This window comes from Pseudorca crassidens, chromosome 16, assembly GCF_039906515.1.
Source record: "Pseudorca crassidens isolate mPseCra1 chromosome 16, mPseCra1.hap1, whole genome shotgun sequence".
NCBI lineage: Eukaryota > Metazoa > Chordata > Mammalia > Artiodactyla > Delphinidae > Pseudorca > Pseudorca crassidens.
The window spans coordinates 56,955,391-56,979,511 of NC_090311.1; the positions used below are offsets into that span (position 1 = coordinate 56,955,391).

At 45.2% G+C, this 24,121-nt stretch overlaps 1 protein-coding gene across 3 annotated transcripts in view; it reads right to left on the reverse strand.

Moving 5' to 3' along the window:
* The window catches only part of LRMDA (leucine rich melanocyte differentiation associated), a 1,270,435-nt gene that overhangs the window by 475,986 nt on the left and 770,328 nt on the right, over positions 1-24,121 (reverse strand). For all 3 annotated transcript variants that reach the window (XM_067710443.1, XM_067710441.1, XM_067710442.1), the window contains one exon: positions 20,385-20,502. In XM_067710443.1, the coding sequence (XP_067566544.1) occupies positions 20,385-20,502 (118 nt within the window). The remainder of the gene's footprint in view (positions 1-20,384; positions 20,503-24,121) is intronic.

Genomic DNA, 24,121 nt, shown 5'->3' on the forward strand with positions numbered 1-24,121 from the left:
AACGAAATAAGAAGAAGAAGAAAATGAAAAACTTGAGACATAGACGGAGCTAGGAAAAAAATCATACTGAAGAACAGTAGGAAATGAGGTCAGAAATCACAATGCAAAAACTCATGGCTGGGGACTTCCCTGGTGGCTCAGTGGTTAAGAATCTGCCTGCCAATGCAGGGGACTCGGGTTCGATCCCTGGTCCAGGAAGACCCCACATGCCGCAGAGTAACTAAGCCTGTGCGATACAGCTACTTGAAGCCCAAGCACCTAGAGTCCGTGCTCCGCAGAAAGAGAAGCCACCGCAATGAGAAGCCTGTGCACGGCCACGAAGAGTAGCCCCTGCTCGCCACAACTAGAGAAAGCCCACGCTCAGCAACGAAGACCCAATGCAGCCAAAAATAAAGAAATAAAATGAATAAATTAAAAACAACAACAACAACAGCTCGTGGTTGGCATCAAATAACCACAGGTGCCCCAGACAGAAGGTTCTGTGCAATTAAGTTCACAAAAGTCCTACCAGGTAAGGCCCAACCCAAGAGATAAGCAGGATGAAATCAGGTCCTTTTCCTTATCCCACCATTATAAAAGCTGAAACAAGATGACCTACGCACAGCAGTTTTTAAGAGAACCAGCTCCATTATTACCAGATGATTCTAGATTTGAGTCACAGCCTGGTCTCCAGGTGCTCTGATGTGCTGGGAGAAAATATTTTTATTTACTTGTTTATCTTTTATATCCTTTCCATAGTTCTCAGGCTCTCCCCTTTGGTTTATTTTGACATCAAGAATTTTTTTTCTAATGAAATGTTGTTCCTATGGTCTCCATCTAATTGAAGTTCCAAACCTTTTTCCAAACTGCCCCAACTCATTGGAGACTTCACTGTTGAAAGCCACTTATGGCTCTTCACACAAGGACCACCGTACACCTGAAAAGACCCACTCCTCTGGGCTGGATTGTATTCTTTCCCTGCAGAGTCCACATGGGCAGTCCAGGGAGAGGCAGGAGAAAGGAATCATGCCCATCCTTCCAGAAGTGCACATAACTACAACTCTAACTCTTTCTGATTCTTCCTCCCAGAGTCAAATCCAAAATAGAAAACCAATCTAAAAATTCCTTTGAGAACTTCTGTCCATCTGACTCTAATAGTCAGAGTGTGGTTAACAAAGAGGGAATAAGAGAAGAGTATAAGGTATATAGGCCAACTTACTTAAATTACTCAATCTGTAACATCCATATACTTTATTAGTCACTCAGAAGAAACAATGTTTAGGAACCTAAGTCCCGTAGAAGAGGTCAATGTATTGTAGTAAGATGGAAGAAAAGCTCAAGTCCATCTTCCCTAAAAAGCACCGCCTGTGAAGGTTCAGACTCTGTTTCACTTGCTTTTATTATACATTTAGTAAATATAACATGGGTGGACGGAGGGATGGAGGGATGGATGGAGGCACAGGTGGGAGAAAGAACTGAAAAACTGAGTCGTGTAGCTAAGTGGGTATAAACTTTAGAAAATGGGTGACAAAGAAAGTTCTCCAACAAGGATGAACCTGAGATCCCTTTCTGCCTGTTTGATGGAATGAGAAGAAAGGGAGGTACCTCTATGTACTAACTCTCTCACATCCTTGACAAATGTCTTCATCGCCTAGTGCTGTTTTCCTCCTTCCAATGAATGAACAGCCCCAGTAAGATTCTCAAGAGCTGGGAATTTCTGGTGCCCCACTCCCACTATCAGAGTGGGAGTACAAGTTCTATACACCTGGGCCAAGAATACTAGAGTTTATGCTCTGAGAAATAACCTAAGACATCTTATTTTATAGCTTGATAACACCAGTCTTGGGTTTGGGAGATTTAATTTTCATACCTGGCCTGAAAATGCTTCCAATCTTGAGACTTCATCCATGTCTCTTTCCATCTAAACCTCTGGGTGGCAATGCAATCTCTGCCTGGCAAAAGCTAAAAAGTACCATATTTCCTGAAAAGCAGAAGATCTTGATCAGCTTCTTTAGCCCTCATCACTCCAAACTCCTTTTTAAAAGATTCCTTGAAACTCAAATGACAAGATCATAAATAAATGGTGACATCCTAGCAAAGGAGGAGAAACCATGACCTTGCAAACTCAACTTCCTTCCTTCTAGCATGATCACGTCCCTGATTAAGAAGAACTCTGTCTCGGTGCATTTTTAAAGTATGAATATTTTCCCTTCCCAGTGGTCATGGACAGCATAAATCGCCACTAGCCGTGACAAAGACAGATAACCTTCCCTACAGGACAGAGAGCAGGAAGCCCGAATGCAATGTCATTTTCCCGTAACTTGAAGATCTCCAGCTGCCTGTGGTGCATCTCAGCATTTCGCCCTGCTAGAGTGCTTCTTTGGAATAAAAGAGAAGGGAAATATAATTTTCCACTTAAAACAGCTTCCAGTCATCACGAGTTCCAGGTATGAGGATAGTGGCCTGGCCTTGAAGCTGCAGCATGTGGAACCAGGACCCTACCAAGCTCATCTCTGACCCACTCTGCCTCTCTGGTTCTTCTTCCTCCATCTATGGTTTGGGTGGGAACGTGTGACCCTGGGCTCCTCTTCTGCAGTTACAAAAGCAAAGCCTGATGGCTTGAAGATGGGAGCTGCTGTGAGCTGGACACACAAGTGCAAACATGATTGCAAGGCCACGTCCCTGCCTCCTGGAAGTGCTGAGGAAGTAGAGGTGATGTGGAGTATAAAGAAAAGTGTGCTCCTAAAACTAGGTCAATATAGTACCCGTCAGGCAGATTTGGGACCATTTGGAAGCTAACCACATAGCCTGCTTTTCTTTCTACTTCTGGGAGTAGACACTTTTTTTTTTCTGCACAGTACATCAGAAAGCTGCTCTGACTGGCCCTTGAAGAAAATGACATGAAAATGAAAAAGAAAAAAGACCCCTCTGGGAGGTGTGGACTGGCCTGAGTTCCATGGTAGCCCCCTCTGGAAGAGCTGCCATTGCCATTTTGTGCCCATTGAGGGAACTTTATGGACAGTGACAGGGTGTTCTGATTACTCAGGCCCTCCTTTCCTGAGACGAGTCTTCTCACCCTAAGTCGGGAAGCCTTAGAACAGCCGAGTTTGCGTATTCTATAATAGCAAAGTACTGGGCCAAGAGAAGACTTGGGTGCTAATCTGATTTTCATTTCTCTCTGGAATACTCAGGGGATCCCACAACCTATCTTACTACTCCAGATTTGTAAAACAAGGGAGCACCTATTCTGCCTTTCTCTTATTAGTATTGTGAGGATCGAATGAGATCATGTATGTGAAAATGCTTCCAAAACTAACTGTTTCTCCATCTTTACATTCAAAACTTTGAATTGAGAATAATCAGAAAGAAGATAAAAACTGAAAAACGAAAAGATAGAAAGGGGAATAGACAGGGAGGGTGAGACTAAATCGTTTTGAGCCTTTATTTTGTACCACGCCCTGGGCTAAGTGCTTTCTATTCATCATTTTCTTTAACCCTTTAATCCAACAACTCTTATTTTATTAACTCCATTTTAAAGATGAGGTAACTGAGGCACTAACTCGTCCAAAGTCACATAGCAAATGAGAGAGCCAGGGCTTGAATCCAGGTTGTTGACCCCTAAACCTGGGCTCTTCAGCATGCCGCTGTGGCGTCTCCCTGCAACCGCAGAGGCCGGCGGCCTCGGGTGCCTCTGGTGAACTCATCCCCAGCCCAGATGTCAGGCTGGAGATCTGCGCACATGGTCAGATCACAGAGCTACAGGGAGACCCTCAGAGGTCATCTAAGTCTCTTCACCCATTTTGTAGATGAGGACTTGAGCTCTGGAGGGAGAGATTGCCCAAGAGCACCCAGCAAGCTGACTGCTGGAGTGGAACTCACATCTGAGTACTCAGGGTGCCAGAGATGGGCTCGGTGCTCACTAAACATATCCACTTTTCTTTTCGGGCCCTCAGCCAAGCTGCAGTATTAGTATGCTCGGGCTGCCATAACAAAATACCATACTGGGTGGTTTAAGCAAAGGAAATTCATTCTCTCAGTTCTTGAGTCTGGAAGTACAAGATCAAGGTGTCAGTGGGGTTGGTTTCTCCTGTGGCCTCTCTCCTTGGCTTGCAAACAGCTGCCCTCTTGCTGCCTCCCTACATGGTCTTCCCTCCACACACACACACCCCCTGGTGTCTCTCTGTGTGTCTAATCTCCTCTTCTTATAAGGACCAGCCATATTGGATTAGGGCCCACCCAGACAGCCTCATTTTAAGTCACCTCTTTAAAGGCACAGTATCCAAATACGGTTACATTCTGAGGTGCGGGGAATTAGGGCTTCAATGTATTGATATGAATTTGGGGGCAGGGACACAATTCAGTGCACAACAGCTGCATTTCCCAGACTCTCTTCCAGTTATGAGTGTCCGTTTGCCTGAGTTCTGGCCAATCAGTGATGTACGTCACCTCAAAACCAGGCCCATCAATCATGTGCACAATTCTCCACACTCTTGCTCTTGCTCCATCCATGGGCTGAAGCCAGTGAAGAACCCCAAGGCCCAAGAAAACCACAGAGCCATTGGATAGAAGGAATCTAGGTCCCTGATGGACAGGATGCTCCGCACTCCCCATCCAGAAACCCTCAGTGGACTGAGAGTGATGAAGCCACAGACTCGGGGGCTACTTGTCACAGCAGTTAGCCTTTCCTGACTGATACATCCAGCTCCCCAACCAATATTCTTCCCACTACATACCAAGGATCAGTGAATTTTACCCAAGAAGAGAAGGAAAATAACAGACTGACAATAGCTCCAAGGTCAATGAGCAACCCAGATGGGCTGCAGACAAATGAGGGGGGAAAAGCACTGCCTCTTCTTGGGGTACCAAGCTTCTCAGTGAGCACAGCCCCCTAGAACCTCCTCTCACAGACTCCCCTGGGGTCTCCTGGCCCCTCCTCCCCTCACAGACTAATAACTGGGAGGTGGAGGTAGGATGCACATGATAATGATCCCTTTCTTATTTAAACAGGCCATTTTTCTTCCCAATAAATGCTTCTTTTTCTTTGTCAGCTCAAATAGTCCCCTTTGATAGAAACCTGAAAATAATTAGCCTTAATAGCTCTGCTGTGAATAATGCCGCACAAGAAGGAGGTAAATGTTAATAGGAACCTTCCACTCCAAAACTAAGTCACCCTCTCGGCCTCCTTCCCAAAAAAAGAAATGTAACAAGAAAAAGATTATAGGTTTAGCACTACTCGGGAAGAAATGTATATTTGAAATAAATGTATGAAATCTTTTAAAAACAACACATGCTGAAAACTTCATATTTAGTTTGATTTGCTTTCCAAATCACACAGACTGCACAGTTGCATACAATCTTTAAACGAGTACAACCCCTGAGAAGTGTGGATAGATTTAAGAGAAATAAAAGCAAGATCAGCCAGCTTGTAATCTTCTTTTCTCTTTTTGCCTCCCCAAAGCTGCATTAAATAGCCTATTGAGAACAATAACATATTTGTGCTTTTATAGGTAGAATGATTGGTATTATGCAAAGATTTGGCTAACAGTCTAAAGGCACATTCACACTGATCAGGGTTGCATGCTGTTAATAATTTTCAGGATGCTGAGGGAACCTGTAATTCCCTAGGACTATAACTCAGCAGGTCAATGCATGCTTTGTGGGAGCTCCCACAGACTCTGAACCATACCAACCAATAAGATCTTGGGAAGCCCATTCCCAAAGAGAGCCTTGGAAGTGTTAGGTGTCCCTTTTGACCTACATTCTGCCTCCAGCCTCACAGGTGGAGTGACTCATCCACGACAGACCGCCAACTTGAAGATGGCACCTAGGCATTCTTTTTTTAAATATTTATTTATTTAGGCCGCGCCAGGTCCCAGTTGCGGCATGCGGGATCTTTATTTGCGGCATGTGGACCTCTTAGCTGTGGCATGCGGGCTTCTCAGTTGTGGCACACGAACTTCCAGTTGCGGCATGCATGCGGGATCCAGGTCTCCAACCAGGGATTGAACCTGGGTCCCCTGCACTAGGGGCACAGAGTCCTACCCACTGGACCACCAGGGAAGTCCCTAGGCATTCTTACACACAGCCTCAAACGGCCGTTCTGCCCATATCCTGAGATCCGATAAACCCATCCCTGGAAAATTATCCTACGGAAATAATTTAAAGGAAACACATACACACATACACACACAACTAGCAGTATTTTATGTATAAGGTTAAAATCTAGCAACAGTGGGAAAATGGTTTGGTAACCGACTGTACTTATATCAATTTGATGAAGAACTGTAGACTCCATAAAAAGAATAAATTTGAAGACTACAAAGTACCACAATAAAAATGTTAGGTAAAAAAGTAGAGCATTAAACACACACAAATACCTATCGAAAGGGATAAGGTTTAAAATGGAACAGGGCAAAATGAAAAGGCACGGAGTTACCATGTAGGGAATACAGTTGAAAGATTTCCTTTATTAATTTCCCTTAATGGGATCATAACATTGTTTTTAAAAAACATCTAAAAATAAAATAAAACAAAATGAAATGGTCCCAGGGCCTTTTAATCTCTGATTACCACACATAAGTCCGAGCCCTGAGATTCAAAGGCTGAGTTCAAACATCACTTACAATTCCCCTTTTAGGAAATTCAGGAATTCCTTCCTAAGGAAGTTTGTGGAGGGTAGTAACGTTTAGTTGCATGGACAGACAAAATCAGACCATGGCCAGACTGGCTGTTTCCTCTGAGATACAGAAAAGCAAGTTGCACACAAGCAACTATAAACACGGAAATCAGGAAAGCCTCACTTCAAAACTATTCCACAGAGAGATCTGTTTACACATTCTCTCTCTCTCTCTCTCATACATACACACACACACACACACACACACACGAAGCAGCAGCAGCAATGAAAGACCTTTTGCTGTGATGCAATACAGCTTACAAGAGTAACTCTCATTTTCTATGACCTGGAAACCCAGAAGGCAGGAAGAGGCCGCACTGCACACCTTACCTCCATCTCCAGGAACAGCTAAGTGATGGTGGCCCCAACACACTCCTGCGCTCCCTGAACCAGGTATGTCTTGCTGTCAGTTCCGACCTGCTTGTGCCTTTCAGAAGGGAGTGAAGCAAGGCGCTTCCTTATTCATTCTCTGAGAGACTTAAACTGACCTCTGGCTAAGTGGCTTCCCTTTTCTAAGCGCCATCCTATAGTTGTCACAGAACTGCTACAAGGGACCTGACGATCTCGCCTAAACTACTTTTTCATTAAAGAATATTTTCAAAAGAATTGATTCTCTTTGCTGTGCGCCTACTATGCACCAGGCCCTGTGCCAGATGCCTTGATGCATCTGTTTCTCATCGTCATAACCAACCTGCGTGGCAGGTGGTACTGTCTCCGTGACACAGGCTAGGGAAAATTATCGCAATGGTGCAACCTGGCTAAGGTCACACTCCTTTAAGTGGTGGAGACGGATCAGAACCCAGCTCTCCGAGAACCCAAGTCCAGGACTCTCGGCAAAACTACTTTGCCTCTCTGATACGCTCAGGGGTACTCAGCCTGAACCGCTTTTGTGCAGGGGTTGTAATTAGTTGTCTGGTCCCAGTTGCTTGTAGGGTAAACAACGTCTGATAAACCCACAATGCTGTAAGTATTTATTACATTGCAACCCAGATGCCAAGTGTCTAACCATTTTAATAAAAAGCTATTTTCTAAGGTTTATGTTTTATTGTGTGTATGACTCCCTTACTGGTTAGCATTTTGGAGTTGTGGAAAAGGTTATGAATTTAGAAACTGGCTGCATTCATATCATATTTAAAACTTAATGCTATTTTATTAAAGACATATGGGCCTCCAAAGTACACATATTAAATGTCATGTAAGAAAAGTAGCAGTTTAAATCATGGTCAAATTCATTTTTGACGTGACTCCTGAGGCTTCCCAAGATCTGAACTATTTCTTTGTAAATCTGGCAGTTTAACCACACTCATAAATCACTTTCAAAGCATATTATTTCTTAATTTTACTGCATTAGAGAGCGTTTGGCCTACACAGTGAACTGTTTGTAGCAGTTATGTGAACAAAGTTGCACATTTAGTCATATAATGTGGAAAAGAAGAGGGGAGGGGAAGCAAAGACGGCACAGCTTTTCATTCCTTCATCTGTTTTATTTCTACCCATTTTCACCTAAGCAAACGCGATGCACAGAGTTCAGATTCGGCCTCTGTAATCCCAAAGTCCAGAGGCACAAACTGGTATTGAGGCTTTTCTGAATACAAGGAACAAAAATAATTTGTAATTTAATCTTTTCCAAAACATCCCATGACTAAAAATTAGAATGAGTGCAGAAATCAGACTTTTTTTTTTTTTTTTTAACATACTGAACTGAAACAGATTTTTCAGAGGGAAAAAAAAATGTGGCTTGGTGTAATACAGCTCTTGGTTGTTTTCTAATTATCCAGAGACCCAGTATCTCAACCTTGGGTTTTCAAAGCCCCCTCTAATGATGAGATAATATTCTTTGGACATGTGTAACAAGCCCCCAGATTTCACTCCCTGGTTTTCTCCATTTTACTATGGGGCAGAAGGGGACTGACTCCAGTGACAAATTCTAGAATCGAAACATCAGCCTTGATTTCCTGATTCGCCAAGGGAGTTGGAGGAGGATTATGAGAGTTGAGTCCAAGGTCACCCAAACGAAAGGGCTTAAGGGCTTATTTTTGCACCAGGCATCCCTTGCTCAGTTTGGACCCTATGGGGGGACTGCCCTACTGCTGTCCGCTTGGGGACGGTGCAGCACTGTCTCCTGTTTGCATCAGTGACTGTGGGACTTCCTATGTCTTAATACTGCACGTACTTTTCTTGCACCTCTTATTGCCCTGGTTCCCTCCCCTCACCATAACCACGAGAACAAAAAGGCCTGTGTAGTGCCTGGGAAGACCCCCAAACTTAGGGGCCCAGCCTCCCCAGGATCAACAGGAGACCCTCTTTCTCCTCCCATATTCCTTTCTTTTAGGTGTTTTACTCTCATCAGGAAGTAACACTTAGTAAAACCTTAGAAACGCTTAAGTATAAATCCTAGAAAACTCAGTTAAGTCACCAGGACTATAGGGGCAATACCCCCTTCTATGAACTGAATTATGCTCCCCCAAATTCATATGCTGAAGCCCTAACCCCCAATGTAACTGTTTCTGGAGGTAGTCTTTGGGAGGTAATTAAGGTTAAATGAGGACATACAGGTGGGGCCCTGACCCAATAGGACTGCAGCCTTATAAAAAGAGGAAGACGTATCAATCAATCAATCAACATTGCTCTCCCTCTCCCTCTTCCTGCCACGTAAGGACACAGCAGTGAGAGATGGCTGTCTACAAGCTGTGCAGAGGGCTCTCACCAGAACCTAACCATGTGGCACCCTGATGTGGACCTTCCAGCCTCCAGAACTGTGAGAAAATAAAGTTCTGTTGTTTAAGCTACCCAGTTTATGGTGTTTTGTTAAGGCAGCCCCCTGGCAACTAATACACCCCCCAACTCAAGCCAAAATCATCTTCGTCGTGTTCACTCACACAACTGGAAGACACAGCAATGGCCCCAAAACAGAGCTGTTTTGAAATGCCACACCTAAGAACACTAGCTACATACCAGAGAGACTGTGTGAGCTGCTTATACACATGATCTCAGTTAATCCTCACAACAAATGTGAAAGGAGGTATGACATGCCCCGTAGTAACAATGGAGAAACAGATGGCAGAAGTGTGGTCTTTAATCCAAACCTAAATATAATCCTGAAACCTGGAGTGAGACTGGCCCCCAAATGGAAGAGCAAATCTGACAACAGCCCATGAACAAAGTAAGAATCAGAGGTTTGCCGTGGAATACAAGAGCCATGATAAATGCAGATTTTAAACCTCCCCAAAAGAACAGCTGGAGGCAACTTCTTGAATCATGTCAAGAACAAGAATAAAGGTCAGGCGATGGGAAGGAATGAATAAAAATGGTCCAGATAAAACATGGGAGAGGTCACTAAGCCAGACAGTCTCTGTGACAGTACAAAACGCCAACAAAAAACCAAAAGACTCACTTCTAAATTTCACTCATGAGTTAAAAAGCTTCGTGAGGTAGAAGCCCCACTTTAAAATTCCCCACTCCAGAAAAGAAAAATAAAGATACAGCTTTGGAGCATAGACAGAGAGCAGTGGTTGGCTGTTGAAAAGAAATAATGAGTTCTAATTCAGGTAGTGTAGCTCAGAATTTACTGCCATATTTTAAAATGCACATGAAAAATAAAATTATCCTAAAATGTCCTTGGTGAAAAGGCTGAGCATAATTGCTATCACTGACAATAGCACTGAACTTCGCTAAATTAACATCAAAGGAAGCCCCAATTACAGAGCATCTGTGCATTATTGCTGGCGCCCTGTCTGTTAATCTAAGACACTCTACTGTAAGGAGCAGAAAAGCAAATAAAAGAGCTAATTGTACCATCAGCTTTCAAGGACCCCAAGGGCAGACCTGCCCCATCATGCTTGTGAAACATCACTTCGCCTGCTCACAGGGACAGTGAGGCTGCATCTAGAGTCAGAGTGTAGACACGGGCCCCAGAAGCCAGCCACGGTGACCACAGGTAGACAAAACAATGAAGAGGCAAAAACACACTTCCTAGAGTCTTGGAACCAACTCACAAGCCGGATCCAACAGCTACCGGGGAACGGGATGTTCCTGGACATCTTGACAGGGAGAAATAAGCTCTGGAGAAACAGGCAGAGACCAGTGGACATGTGTCAGGACACTTCTCCCTTATAACAAGAAACAGCTTCTTTTCACTCCTCAAGGAACAATTTGGGGCAAAGGGTACCTCTAGGGGTAATTTTTTTTTTTTAATGAGAAGAAGCTCCCCTCTGAGCATCGGGCTCCTCACTCAGCCTACTGTGTCGGGGAGATGTCATTACTGGAGCTCCCACTAATCCTGGCAATTACCTGTGCATATTTGCTTGGCACTCACCTGGATGAGATCCTGAAAAGTATTTATCAGCCGCACTCAGGCAAACAGGTCAAATTTCTGTTTCAATCAAACTCTGTGAAGACTTTTAACTCCCATGAAGTTGGAAACCTAAGATTATCCTACTACTTTATTCTATCCACTGATTTTGCTTCTCGGGCTTTTGCGGACAATGAAAAGAACAAGTAAATGTTAAGTATCATAGACATCCCTTTTATCACTAAGCCTACATGAGTTTTCTTAAATATATTCTTCTTAAAGTTCACTCTTCTCGTCTGCTATTAGGGGCTGAATTGTGTCGCCCCCCAAATTTCTATGTTGAAGTCTAACCCCCCAGTGCCTCAGAATGTGACTATGTTTGGAGACAGGACCTTTAAAGAGGTGACTGAGCTAAAAAGAGGCCAGTGTGTGGGCCCTAATCCAATATGACCTGTCCTTGTAAGAGGAGGACGTCTGGACACACAAACAGATAGCAGGGTTGTGTGTGCACATCAAGGTGACCATGTGGAGACACAGCAAGAAGGCAGTCGCCTGCAATCCAAGGAGAGAGACCTCAAAAGAAACCAATCCCACCAACACCTTAATCTTGGAATTGGAGCCTCCAAGCTGTGAGAAAAGGAATTTCTGTTGTTAAAGCCACCCAGTCCGTGCTATTTTGTTATGGCAGCAAACCAGTACATCTGCTATTAGTTGCAGGCAATTTGGAAATAACCAGAACTCAAGAGCAGAAATTGAGACTACACCATCTTTGTTTTCTCTTCCTCTCTTAGCCATGGAACTGCAAGTAATATTAACACGGAATCAAAGTTAGCTTCAGAACAATGTTCATGATTTTTCCCTAGTGAGCCATCCATCCTGCAGGCTTCCCTGCCTTACAGGAACCCTATACGCCTGAGGGTTTAGTCCCTACGATCTGATGTTGCCATGGGTCCAGAAGGGACTTTCTAAGCAAGGCAGAGACTCATGAAGCCACAGAGGTCAGAAGGGCAGAGAGCAAGGCCCAGGGAACCGGCGGAGGGTGAGAACGCTGCCGCCATCACGATCCTCCCCTCGCTCAGACCTCAGTCATCGGCCTTTTTCCTCTGTTCTAGACAAGGTGGTCCTGTACTTCCAACCCAGTCTTCCTCATCACTGGCCTGGAATCATCAGGCTCAAAGGCTCAAAGCAAAGTGTGTGTGTGTGTGTGTGTGTGTGTGTGTGTGTGTGTGTGTGTGTGTGTGTGTGTGTGTGTGTGTGTGTGTGTGTGTGTGTGTGTCTGTGTGTGTGTGTGGTGTGTGTGTGTGTGTGTGTGTTGGCGGGGGGTGGGGGGAGATCAAGGAGAGTAAAGCATGTTAAGGATAAGGTGTTGCCCCAGGTTACCAATGCACCTGCTCAGGAGGACAGCTCCCTGCCAAGCCCTGAGCTGCACACGGAATACAGGGTGATGTGAGCTTTAAACATGGGTAACTTGAAATCAGCACCCCAACTTTATGCTCTGAGAACCCACTTTCTTAAGGAAGCGTCTTTATTTTCCTCTTCCCCTCTTCTCTTTCCCGTCAAGCTTAATTTTAAAAAATAATTTAAAAAAAACTAAATTGCAAATGGAAAATACCAAGAACAGTCTTCTAAAGTGGATCAAGAAAATGTCAGGCTGGAAATGTACAGATTACAGACATAGTCGGCTAGTAAGGCTCCATCTTAATCATTACCAGAGATCACACAAATGAGGATTTCTCATGGCTCAGTTAAGAAGGCTTAAATTCATTCCTTAAAATTAAGGCAGCTGATACCATAGGGGACAGGGTCTTTTGGGTAAGAACGTGTCAAAGAACTTTTTAGAATGTCAGAGACCCTCTGCCAGGCGAGTTACTACTGGGTCTCTGACAGCCATCGGCTTTCCCCTCATCCCAGCATCTGAGCTGCTCGCTACCAGCCAGACCCCTCCCTGCGGTCAGGGGAGGCCTCTGGGCCCCAGCTCTTTGACCTGCGTGGCCACGTGAGCACCAACACTGGCCTGGATGCTCCCTGCTGGGTGGCCTCGGGCCGGCAGCTGCCTCTGTACAGATTTCCAAAACACCTGCTGTATACACAGAGCGCTAGTACCCCCCGAACCCCCGCCCACCAGATGCCCAGGGATCCAAACACAGACCTGCCCACACTTCCCTCCCACTCTGAACCCTCCCAAGGTTCCTCTTCATCTTCAAATTAAGCTGCAAGCTTTGCCTAATCAACAGAGCCCTCCACCGCCTGGCTCCTGCCGTTCTCGGCCTAGCCCACAAATTTTCACCAAAATGGGCTGGAAGGAGTAGTCACAAGGTCAAAACTGAAAATTATAAAGTTGCCTCGGGCTCCCTTCCATGTCCTGGTCGTCCTGCTCTTCTTCTCCTGCCTCTCATCCTATCTCCACGTCTGGATGATGAAATTTAAGGTATACAGGAAAAAGGGCATGAGCTTAGGGGCCTAAGTGGGCCTGGGGAAGAACTGGATTCCACACTGCTCTGTAATTTTAAGTGATGTATGCAAGTTCTCTGATCATCACTGGCAGATTCGAGTTCAAAGAGAAATTGAGAGATAATATTAAGTCGCTAGTACAATATCTAATACACAGTGGACACCTAATATACGCTAGGTGTTGCTTTGACTCACGTACCGGGAAAGTTTCATCACAACTAATAATCCACTGCTAAGCAGCCAGTCGACCCTGAGGCTGGCCTTTGATCCTAATTAGTGAGGCAACCAGAAAGCCTACCGAAGTTGGTGCTGTGACACCCAAAACTGCCATGAACTTCACTACACCCCAAGTTGTGTCTCAGTTAAGAGCCCTGGTTCAAGTGGCCGGGGAAGGCCAGAGGACAGAATGTGAGCACGGACAGCCTACGTGTTCGTCAGGTTTCTGCAGCAACAGTGCTCCTCAAAGCCTCAGTGGCTTATGACCAGCACATCTTTCTTGTGCAGAGGTCCGAGGGTGGCTGGGGTAGTTCTGATTCAGGCTTTAATCTCAGCGTGTGTCTGCTCAACCTGCATCTCATGTGGTTTCCACAGCAAATGGCGGGCGTGCAAGAAGGGTGAGTGGAAACACATAGTACCTCGTGAGGCCTTGGCCTAGAGTTGGCATGCTGTCACTTCCACGCACATCCAAAGTCAATGGGATGCAGAGGTATGCTTCTCTCTTCAAGGGGAAGCCATGGCAAGGGCAGAAGGAGTGGAACGATTTTAGACAAATAATGAAATCCACCACAGTTTTCCCAATGGGTGGGTTCCAGAGGCTGTACAAATGATGCTAGGGACACACCTCATTCCCCCAAAAATGCCACTTACTTCCATGATCCTCTAGGCATGTGTCTGTCCAAACATCTTTGGAAAAAAAGCCAGCATGTTAGAGGCCACAAAGAGGATGAATGTGGAGCTGGGCCAACGGGGTGCAGTGAAAGCCAATGACTCCAACAGAGACACAATGATATCTCACCAGATACTGGGCTTAATGGAGAATGATGTGTACTATATGTGTAGCACCTGCACAGGCCCCCAGAACATCTGGGCATGGCTCTCAGAGGCTGCTACCATCAACTACAGTTCTATTCACTTTCCTTCTATTGTGGTTTCAATTTCCTATCTACAGGGCTTTGCTAGGGTGCTTTATCTCTAGGGTGCTGGAGACACAACTTCTCTGCAACAGTCTATCTCTGATTTCAGAGGGTTGCTATCAAAAAGCAAGGCCATAAAAAGCTACCAACATGGTCTCCAAAAAGCAACACTCTGAAAGCATTTATTTGAGACACAGGAGGCCATGGTGCTAAAAATGAAGAAATACAAGTGATTCCCCCATCAAATGAATGTGGCAAACTGTGAAATCAGAAAGAAGGAAAAACAAACAAACTGCAAATTTTTGGCTTCTGAAGTTGTTTCTAAACACAATGCCTAAGCATCTTCCAAAAAAGAATTAAACATTTTTCCTCCCTTCAAAACTGACTAGAAATAGAATCTGAATATGTCTCTAGACGAGAAACATCTGTGTGAAAACAGAAAAGAACCGTAAAACACTAACGTATTCAGGTAGTTAGAAATATCTAGAAAATCAACTGACATTTTTAGTTTTCTTCTGACAGCTGGGCACAGTAGAGAACTTTCAACATCTACCGGCTTATTGCCTACTTAAACTGCGTGTTCATGTGGTTTACAACATTTATTTACAGGCACACCCAGGCTTTATGTAAAATATGTATTTTTAAAAATATTGAGTACAGAGTAAATGTTAGTAATTGCAACCTATCTAGAGGTAATTTCGGATAACCTTTCACATGTTTGCAATTGGCCCCATGGGGTAAGAGAATATATGAAAGACATACACACTGTGCTTTAGAACAAGGTAGCACTTAGTGAAGAACTAGGCTAGGCATAAAAAACAATAAGTAAGCCAAACAAGCCATGAGGCAGTGCTCCTTTATGGCACAGAGAAAGCATAAGAGCAGCTAAGACAGGGAAAATCTCATTTTACCAACCCACAGACTTGTGGAGTACCCCAACATGTTTTCCGAGAAAAGCTACTTTTTCCCCCTAAAATCCCTAACATGAGCAGAAGGATTCCGAGAGAAGGACTCAGAGAACACATTAGCAGTGACAGGGAGCTCGGACTGCACCCCTGCTGCCCACCCCAGCAAAGCTGCCCCATGGAGAAGCCATGGCCCTGGGGATCACGATGGCCGTAGGTTTTGCCATCATAAGTAATCCCAGGGTAAATCCTTTAGAAAAACAAATATGCGACCCAGAATCCCTCTTTTCTGCCAACACACAGGTCCAAGTTATTACCTTTTCTTCTGGTAAAAGTCCCTTTCCTGCTTTTGCAGAGGACCATATTGAGGCAATAAAAAAAATGGACCACCTTTTTGGATGGATCCTCCAAAATGCTCTGTTCATAGTTCATCGCTTTGACGAGTACTGGCTGAGCCTCTGTGACTGACCAAGCCCTGGAGATAGAGGAGCGAACAAAAGCAAGTTCCTATCCTCATGGAGCTGACACCCCAGTAGGTGCGCAGCAGCTTTGTCCTGACAAAGAGTGGGCTTCCAGATGCTTCCACTCCCTGTCTTTATCCTAGTTTGCCTTTTGCCTGGAACTCCAAAAACACAGACACAGATGGAAGAAACTAAAGGTACCCAGGAAAGTTTGGGCCCAACTCCAAGTGTCAAGAGCAGGACTATGTAGTATAGTCAGGGAAGCAGGTGGTCCTTGGACCCAAATAGCTTTCAACTTGCAGTTAAAGGACAAGAATAAAAAAGATTTCCAAAGGTACACGTTTATTCCTTTAACACATCACGTCTCCCTATGCCTCCTTTCCTCCCTTCCCCTTTCTCTCTCTCTCTCTCTCTCTCTCTCTCTCTCTCTCTCTCTCTCACTCACACACACACACACACGCACATTCTATAGTGCACCCCCTCCAAGAAAAATACCCAAAGACACATACACAAATATGCAAAACTACGCAAAACTACACAAATGCACAAGCTACACAGGATAGGAAACTCAGGTGTGCCCACATAAAGACACAGGTGTCATATTTTCAAGGACACACAGACAATAACAAACAAATCTATGACCTATAAGAGAAGGGTCATGATTACAAGCAAAAACACACATGTCTAAACACTTTCTAATAGAAGCTGAGGTTCTTGGTCCAGCTGCCCTGGTAGCTGTGCCTCCCATCGCTTCTATAAGATTACGAAGATTAAACTGTTGGTAGCCAACTTCCTATAAGTGCCTGTAAAACAAGAGGGCTCAGCTTTAAGTAATTATGTCACAGAAATGACAACTGTGCTCTTTGCCAGAACAGGGATGAATAATTACAAAGCCAGGACATAATAAGCAATTCTAACTGTTGGATTCTTGCACTGTCTCTCTGACGTGCAGGGCCGGCGTGCCCGCCACACACACCCTCCTGGACAGGTCTCTGCACTGATTTGATCTACGTTTCCTGGAGCAGCGAGCGGGGGTCACGGTCTGGTCACTACAGAATCCGTTCTTTGCGGTCTACCACCTCCTAGGCGTCCAGCGTGGTGCTCTCTGCATTGACAGTGGCATGATACGATGGCCAATATTTGACAGAGATATATATTTTCTTTAAAATTTTGGGAAATGAACGAAGCCTAGCTGTTGTAGGTCCATTCACTAAACACACACACACAGAGTCTAGAAGAGCCACTGCAACGTTAGCTCTCACTTCCTAATGAATGACAGCATCGTTCTGTACAATCAGAGCTCAGACAGAAGGCAGCTTTTAAACAACAAAAGGCAGCCACGAAGGAGAAATGTGTCATCGTGAGAGGGAGCGAGAGCCAACCCCGCACTTCAAGCACTGGGGCCTGCCAGGTACCAGATCAAACCCTTGTGACTTAGGGGGTTTATGAGTTACTGGATGATTCTGCATTTGCGTCAGCCGTGAACACCCAGACTGCCCGTTCTCTACCTCCGAGGCAAGGGCTGTGATTGGAGAGGCATTTTCCATTCTCCCAAATACTTTATGTCAGGAATAAAATGAGAACAGCTCCCCAAATCACGGCCCCCTTGATCATCCATCAGCGCATTCTGCCAACTAAGCAAAACAGGACGCCACTGCCTCGGAAAGGACAGAAGCCAACTTGAGATTCCGAGCCCGTGATGAAAAATAGGTCTTCACCAAGTGTGCTCAGCACAGCGTCGGCAATTCACGGAGAGGAAATTGCTCTCCGCTTAGAAGCCGACTCCGGGTGTACACATACCTCCTAGTACATATATATATATGTGTGTATATATATATATATATATGTATACACACACACACACACAGAGATGGAAAGCGTATATACACACCTGCAAGGAACAAACATATGTCTGTACATACTGTGAGCAGGCGAGAACCAGCCTTTTTAATCCCAATTTATTAATTCAGCAAGGAGCTCATTTGGCCTCTTTCTATCTGCAAGAGAAGTACAAGCACATTGCCCAGCAAACAGCAGACAGAAGGGAACTGCCCGCCATTCATGAGAGGCATACAGCTTGATATGAAACCAGAACACAGAGAAATCCTCCAGTGCACTTAAAGGATCACAGTGTAAAGAGAGCACTTCACTGGGAGCCCAGATGGTCTGGGTTCTGGTCCCAGTTCTGCCTCCAAGGGACTGTGGGGCCTTAGGCAACTACGTCCTCTCCCAGTTCCTTCACCCATAAAATAAGAGCACAGACCAGGTGAGTTCTGAAGCCCTCTCCAGCTTGGAAATCATGGAACTCTACAAAAGGACAACCACCAAATGTCCTCATGCTTTGCCAGAGTAGTTATGTCTCTCTCCAAATAATTAATGGCTCTTTCAAAGCTTAACACAGTTAGTAAAGATGGCAGCATCCACCACACAAATGTGAGCTCATTCTGTAACTGATCAGAAACTGATGTGGAGCTTTGAAGAGCATTTCTGACGATGGTGCTAACGACTCGGGGAACCAGCTACTGCTGGATGCTAAGGAGTCATTCCCTGCTTTCAGAGGCAGGGGAGGACTTAGTTCCCCCATCTCTACTCCAACAGAACAGTCCTGCTGTTTCCTGTTTTCTTCACTTAGGCCTTCCTCGGAGGTTCTGTTTGGATGGAGAGGTGCATGGGGAGAATGGTGAGATGAGTGCTCCAGGGGTAAGAGGTCGGAGTGGAAGAATGTAGGCTCTGCAGTCAGACCCACAGGTAAAGCGCGGGCTCTAGCAATGATGAGCTGGTGACTTGAGCAGCCCAAATAGCGTCTCAAGGCCTGAGTTATCTCATCTGTACAGTAAGCCAACGTTCCCTTCCTTCCACGTTAGAAGATTATGTGAGGACTCGCATACCTGGACACCTTAGAACAGTACTGGATGACACTGACACCCCACTCCAATATGATGGGTATATCTTTATGAACCCTCCGGATTTCCAGAGCTTCCATGTCAAAGACAATGAGAGCAGGAGAAATAGCATCTATTCTATAAAATGCATGTATACACGACGGTGAGAAATTCAGGATGGTCAGGAACCCAAGATACTATAAACAGTCTATTTGTCGTACTTTGGTTTGGTGACACGGGCTGTCTCTGGAATCTTTTAACCAAAAAAAAAAAAAAAAAAAAAAGGAGGCCAAGAAATAAATTATTTCTTTTGGACAAAAGCTGGAATAACTAAAGGCAGTCATGAGCAATACATCAAATCAGTGCCTCCATTAGTAAAACTGTTAACACTTTAATAGCTACGAAGCGAATCACTCAACTTCCCACATGTTGAAACAGGTAACAATGCATTTATCTGCCAGTATTATACTCTCCATATCATACATTTCCACAACTGTTAGCAATTTTATTCAGCGTAACGGGAAATAAGTTGCACCTCGTGGATTCAGGGAAAGAAAGTGGCCTGAGGTCTGCTGCCAGCTGAGCAACTTGACGGAAGAGGTTTCATTTTTCTGTTTTGGTTCTGTTTGTTTTTTCCTCTTTCCCTCTTAATCACTTCCAATGCGTGTGCAGAGTGCTCCAAGTCAATCAGTGAGGACAAACGAGACCTCAAGGATTTCTGGGCTAGTGTTTTCAACACACGAGCTAGGATCCCACAGGAAGTGACCGTAGCGCCACAGAGCTCCAGGGCAGTGAGGGACCTCCAGAGGGGTCATCAAGTCCATTCCCGAGCCTCAGGCTTCACTGAAGGACCCCAGCTCCTCCCAAGCCCATGTCCTTAATAATCTCCTTGTGTCTGAATCCAGGACCCCAAGCCAAATCTCCCCTGCCTCATCAACGTTGTCATTAAGATAACGCCACGTTCAATCCCATGGCCTCGAAGCAGACTCAGCTGGCGAAGCAAAGGTCAGTAAACAGCATTCCCATGAGCTACACGACGGAAGCACACACCAGTCCCAGATCACACTGTCAAAAAAATCACCTTCCCTGCCAACAGTATTTCCAAGAGCTACTGAGCCCTCACCTGTGGACAAGAGAAAATCACTCTCCCCCAGCTACCCTTTGGTCCCAAGAAAGAAGGGCCCCCTCTGAGGCACTAGAGGAATACTACCCCCCTGAGAAACAGTAAATGCCCAATGCTTTCCTGTTTCTCCTTTTTTAGCTACAGACCTGCAGAGGCCCCACCTTGTAAATAAAACATTTTCCAGGAGGCCCGAAATCCTCCCCAGGAACGTCACCATTGGGCTGTGTATGATGCTGCTTTATTGGTACAAGAGCCATCTGCCTGAAATCACCTTTCCAATAAGGTCCCCTAGGCTGGGTCACAGGAAGACCCAGTTTATATCCAGTTCTACTTCTTGTTTGGCCAACAGTATATCCATGGATGAAATCCTGGTGTGAGATTCCTCCTGCATTCTGAACACATAGGAGGACTTCCTCCAGGGTCAAAGAGTACCCAACAGGTGAGGCATAAATCCTTGCAAAGAACAGTCAGTCGAGGGCTTACCTTGGGCTTCACCACCTTCATGAACGCCCCTCTGACCAAAGCTTCCTCTCGTTCTTGTTTGGTTACTTTACGAGCATCCAGAAACTTCAAATTGGGCAGCTTGTGCAGAACAAAGCATCTGGAAGAGAACAGTCAGAGGTAACTCAGGAAGACTGGGGTGACAGCCTCAAACTTTCATGCAATTTGTCTAATGAGCCGTAACTACACCATTAGGTCTTCAGAAGTTTAGACCTTGATTCCTGCCTCTCCTCTCTTCTTTCACAAAGAATGAATAACCACTCTTTGGGGAAATCCAAATGGTTCTATTTTACACAGATACACAACTAAACTTTCAAAATGGCAGACACACACACACACACACACACACACACACACACACACACACACACACACCTGGATTAGCCAGTAAGATCCTATCAACGTGCTTACCTTCTACCATTCTGAAAAATGGACCCAACATCTTTGCTACACAAGAAGTTCTCAGTGAAAATAACCTACAACCTGATCATACCATTAATGTCATCTGGATCATTCTCATCTCTGAGATAACAGCAAATCTTCATTTTGAAGCTGAGACAAGAAACTTTAATTTGCCATCAAGATAATAATAATAACCTGGACAACTTTGGGATAGCAGTAAGAAACACATATAGCTGAGAAATGCTCCTTGAGGAATCAAACAGGGGTCTTGAGGACTTTTTTCTCATCATCACTGAGTTACTTCTACACTGGCACTATGAAGATTATCTCCATCAAGGAGAAACAAGGAGAGTTGGTTTCTAGGGGATATTAATAGCCCCCAAAATGCTATATGGTCTCCATCCCCCTGGAAAGAGTCTTTGGGATCCATTACGGCCTCCAAGGATAACCCAATGACCGACCTCTTGTGTGATGAACTATCAAGCAGGTGTATGGAGTTGACAAGAAGACTTGCCTGGCCAGGAGACAGGTACATAAACCTATAAATGGATAGATAAAAGATATAGACACCTGCCTATATGTCTCCTTCCTCAATGGTAGTCACCAATCCAGATGCTCTCCATCAAGCCCCCATACTCCATCAATCAAAGGAGCAATTGTTTAGACCCTGTCCTGCTTAGGAAGAAGAGTTGAGGACCCAATGTCAAGAGCAATAAATCATTTCCGTGGGAATCTGACTTTTTCTCCCTGTACCCAGCCTCCTCCGTACCCACTCATCTTCCAAATCCCAACCTGCAGGAAGTTTTCTCCCGCACCCGCAGCCCGCGTTGCTTTCTCCCTTCTCAACACTCCCAGGAGGCATTTTCAGCACCCTGCAATTTAACATTTTATTTATTTATTTTTGCGGTACGTGGGCCTCTCACTGCTGTGGCCTCTCCCGTTGCGGAGCACAGGCTCCAGACGCGCAGGCTCAGTGGCCATGGCTCACGGGCCCAGCCGCTCCGCAGCGTGTGGGATCTTCCCGGACCGGGGCACGAACCCGTGTCCCCTGCATCGGCAGGCGGACTCTCAACCACTGTGCCACCAGGGAAGCCCCCATTTTATTGTGTTTTAATTGCTTTGCTGGTGTTCAGTTAATGTCCTCACCTAAACTATAAGCTTTTTGAAGGCAGGGACCAGGTGTTTTTTTTTTTCCCCCTCACCCTCACACCATTTAGGAAAGTAGCATTAGAACGGACTCCATAAAATACCAGTTCATTTCAGTTGCACAAATATTTCTTAAGCACCTACTACGTGCCAGACCCTAGGTATACAGAGGTGATTACAACATGGTTCCTGCTCTTAAAAGAGGGTCTTAGTGTAATGAGGAAGAAAGACTCACCCAAAGAAATTAGAAATCAGCGTAGGTAAGTGCCAAGTTTGAGGTTATACACAAAGTAGCTTTGGGAGCACAAAGAAAGAGGAACAGGAAATCTCAAGAAGGCTTCAAAGGTCCAAGCCCTAAAGCAGCCCAAGCCCTGAGCTTTCTCTCAGTACACATGTTACTTGAGGTGTGTAGCAGGCCTCCCTCCTCAGCAAAGCCTTGGGTTCCCAAGGCCAGCTTCCCCATTCATCAGGTGGTCTCACATCACCCCGTGGCCTCGCATATGCTTGCCCAGGTAAAAGATTTAGCTGATCACTCAGGTGCCAGAGACAACAGCTTAGAGGCCTCTGATCACAGCCTTCATATTACTCTTTTTTAAAGTCAAAATACTCTAAATTCTCTTGTGTATCCTTTTCCTCCCCTGAAACTTCCACACCAACATCTGAGGTCCTGGAAATTTGACGATCTACTTCCTGCTTCCTTCCTGGCCTCAAACTATGCACTACCTTCTTTCCTGCTTCTCCCTGAGCATTTCCCTCTCCAAATGCAGCCTAAGCTTACCCTAAATTAGAAAAGCTCTACAAAGGCCCAAATGACCTTTCTATCCTCCAGGAGAACTCCCACTGGCCTCAGTCAGTGTCAGAAAAAACTTCCATCTTCTGCTTGTAGCAGCAAAGTCTTGATGACAACAGATTCTTTCAAATAAAGACACGTACAGATGGAAACAATATGTCAGGAGTGACGCTCAAAGGAGTAAAGACACCCACTAAGTGTAGGGTGGGAAAAGATGAATATTCAGGGGAAGAAAACATCAGTATTAGAAAATCAGCCAGTGTTTAATGATGGAATGAAAGATGTCTTCACAGGGCTGGCAGGAACCACAGTGACAACAGACAGCACGTTGTCATTTTGCCCCACTTTGGATCACAGCCCTGAAATCAAAGGAGAGAGAGAGAAGTGCTGGCTTTTAAGCTAGTTAAAAATTTTAGATGACAAAGAGCTGCTGTTTTCAGAGCACTCTTCTTTTAGAACCAAAGAAACACCCATGGAATAGGCTGCCAGTCACCCCTGAAACCAGAGGTGACTTGACTCCCATCCTGTTGGCCAGCCTGGGGTTTCCAGGTGGTCGATGCTTAAAGATGTTTGAGAGGCACTAGGAAGGCTTGTCCCAGATAGTTCAGTCGGAAACTCAGCTCAGGGCCCAAAGTTCGTCTCTTTAAGAGATGTCTTCTTTCATTTACTTACAAATTCACTCACCCAACAAATAATTATTAAGAAGCTACCACCTGCCAGGAACTGCACTAGGTACTGAGAATGAGGTGATGCACAAAACAGACAAGGTCTCTGCTCTCAACGAGCTTATATTCCAGCACAGTTGTTCTCAAAGTTGAGGGGCATCAGCATCCCCCAGATGCCTTGTTGAAACACACATCACAGGGCCCCACCCCTAGAGTTTGTGATTCACTACATCTGGAAGGAAGTCTCAAATTCACATCCTAGTAAGTTCCCAGGTGAGGCTGATGCTACTAGGCCTGCTGCGAACCACTGTGCAAGTGAAAATAACATCACGAGGAATAACAGTTTTGGAATTATGAGGTTGGTAAGGCCACCAAGGGTCTCCTTTCCAGTTCTGCTAATGGTCTGTCCTGCTCCAATGTCTGTGGTACCCAGCGCCCAGACAGCAGCCACATCTACCAGACCTTCCTGCCCCTTGGTGGTTTGGAACCGGCTCCAAACATTACTGCCAAGAGGTAAGTCCAGTGGGCTTTCTGCCTGCCTGTCCCATTCTGGTCTTGGGAGATCTATTTCCCCTTGTTCTAGGTCATGTCAGGGTGTCAAAAGCTGCAGTTTCAATCCTGAGTATAATACAAGTTTGCCATAAAAATACAAGAGAGGATTCCCGAAGCCACAGAATGAAGGCTTTTACAATATCAATTCAACCCTTGTAAATTTA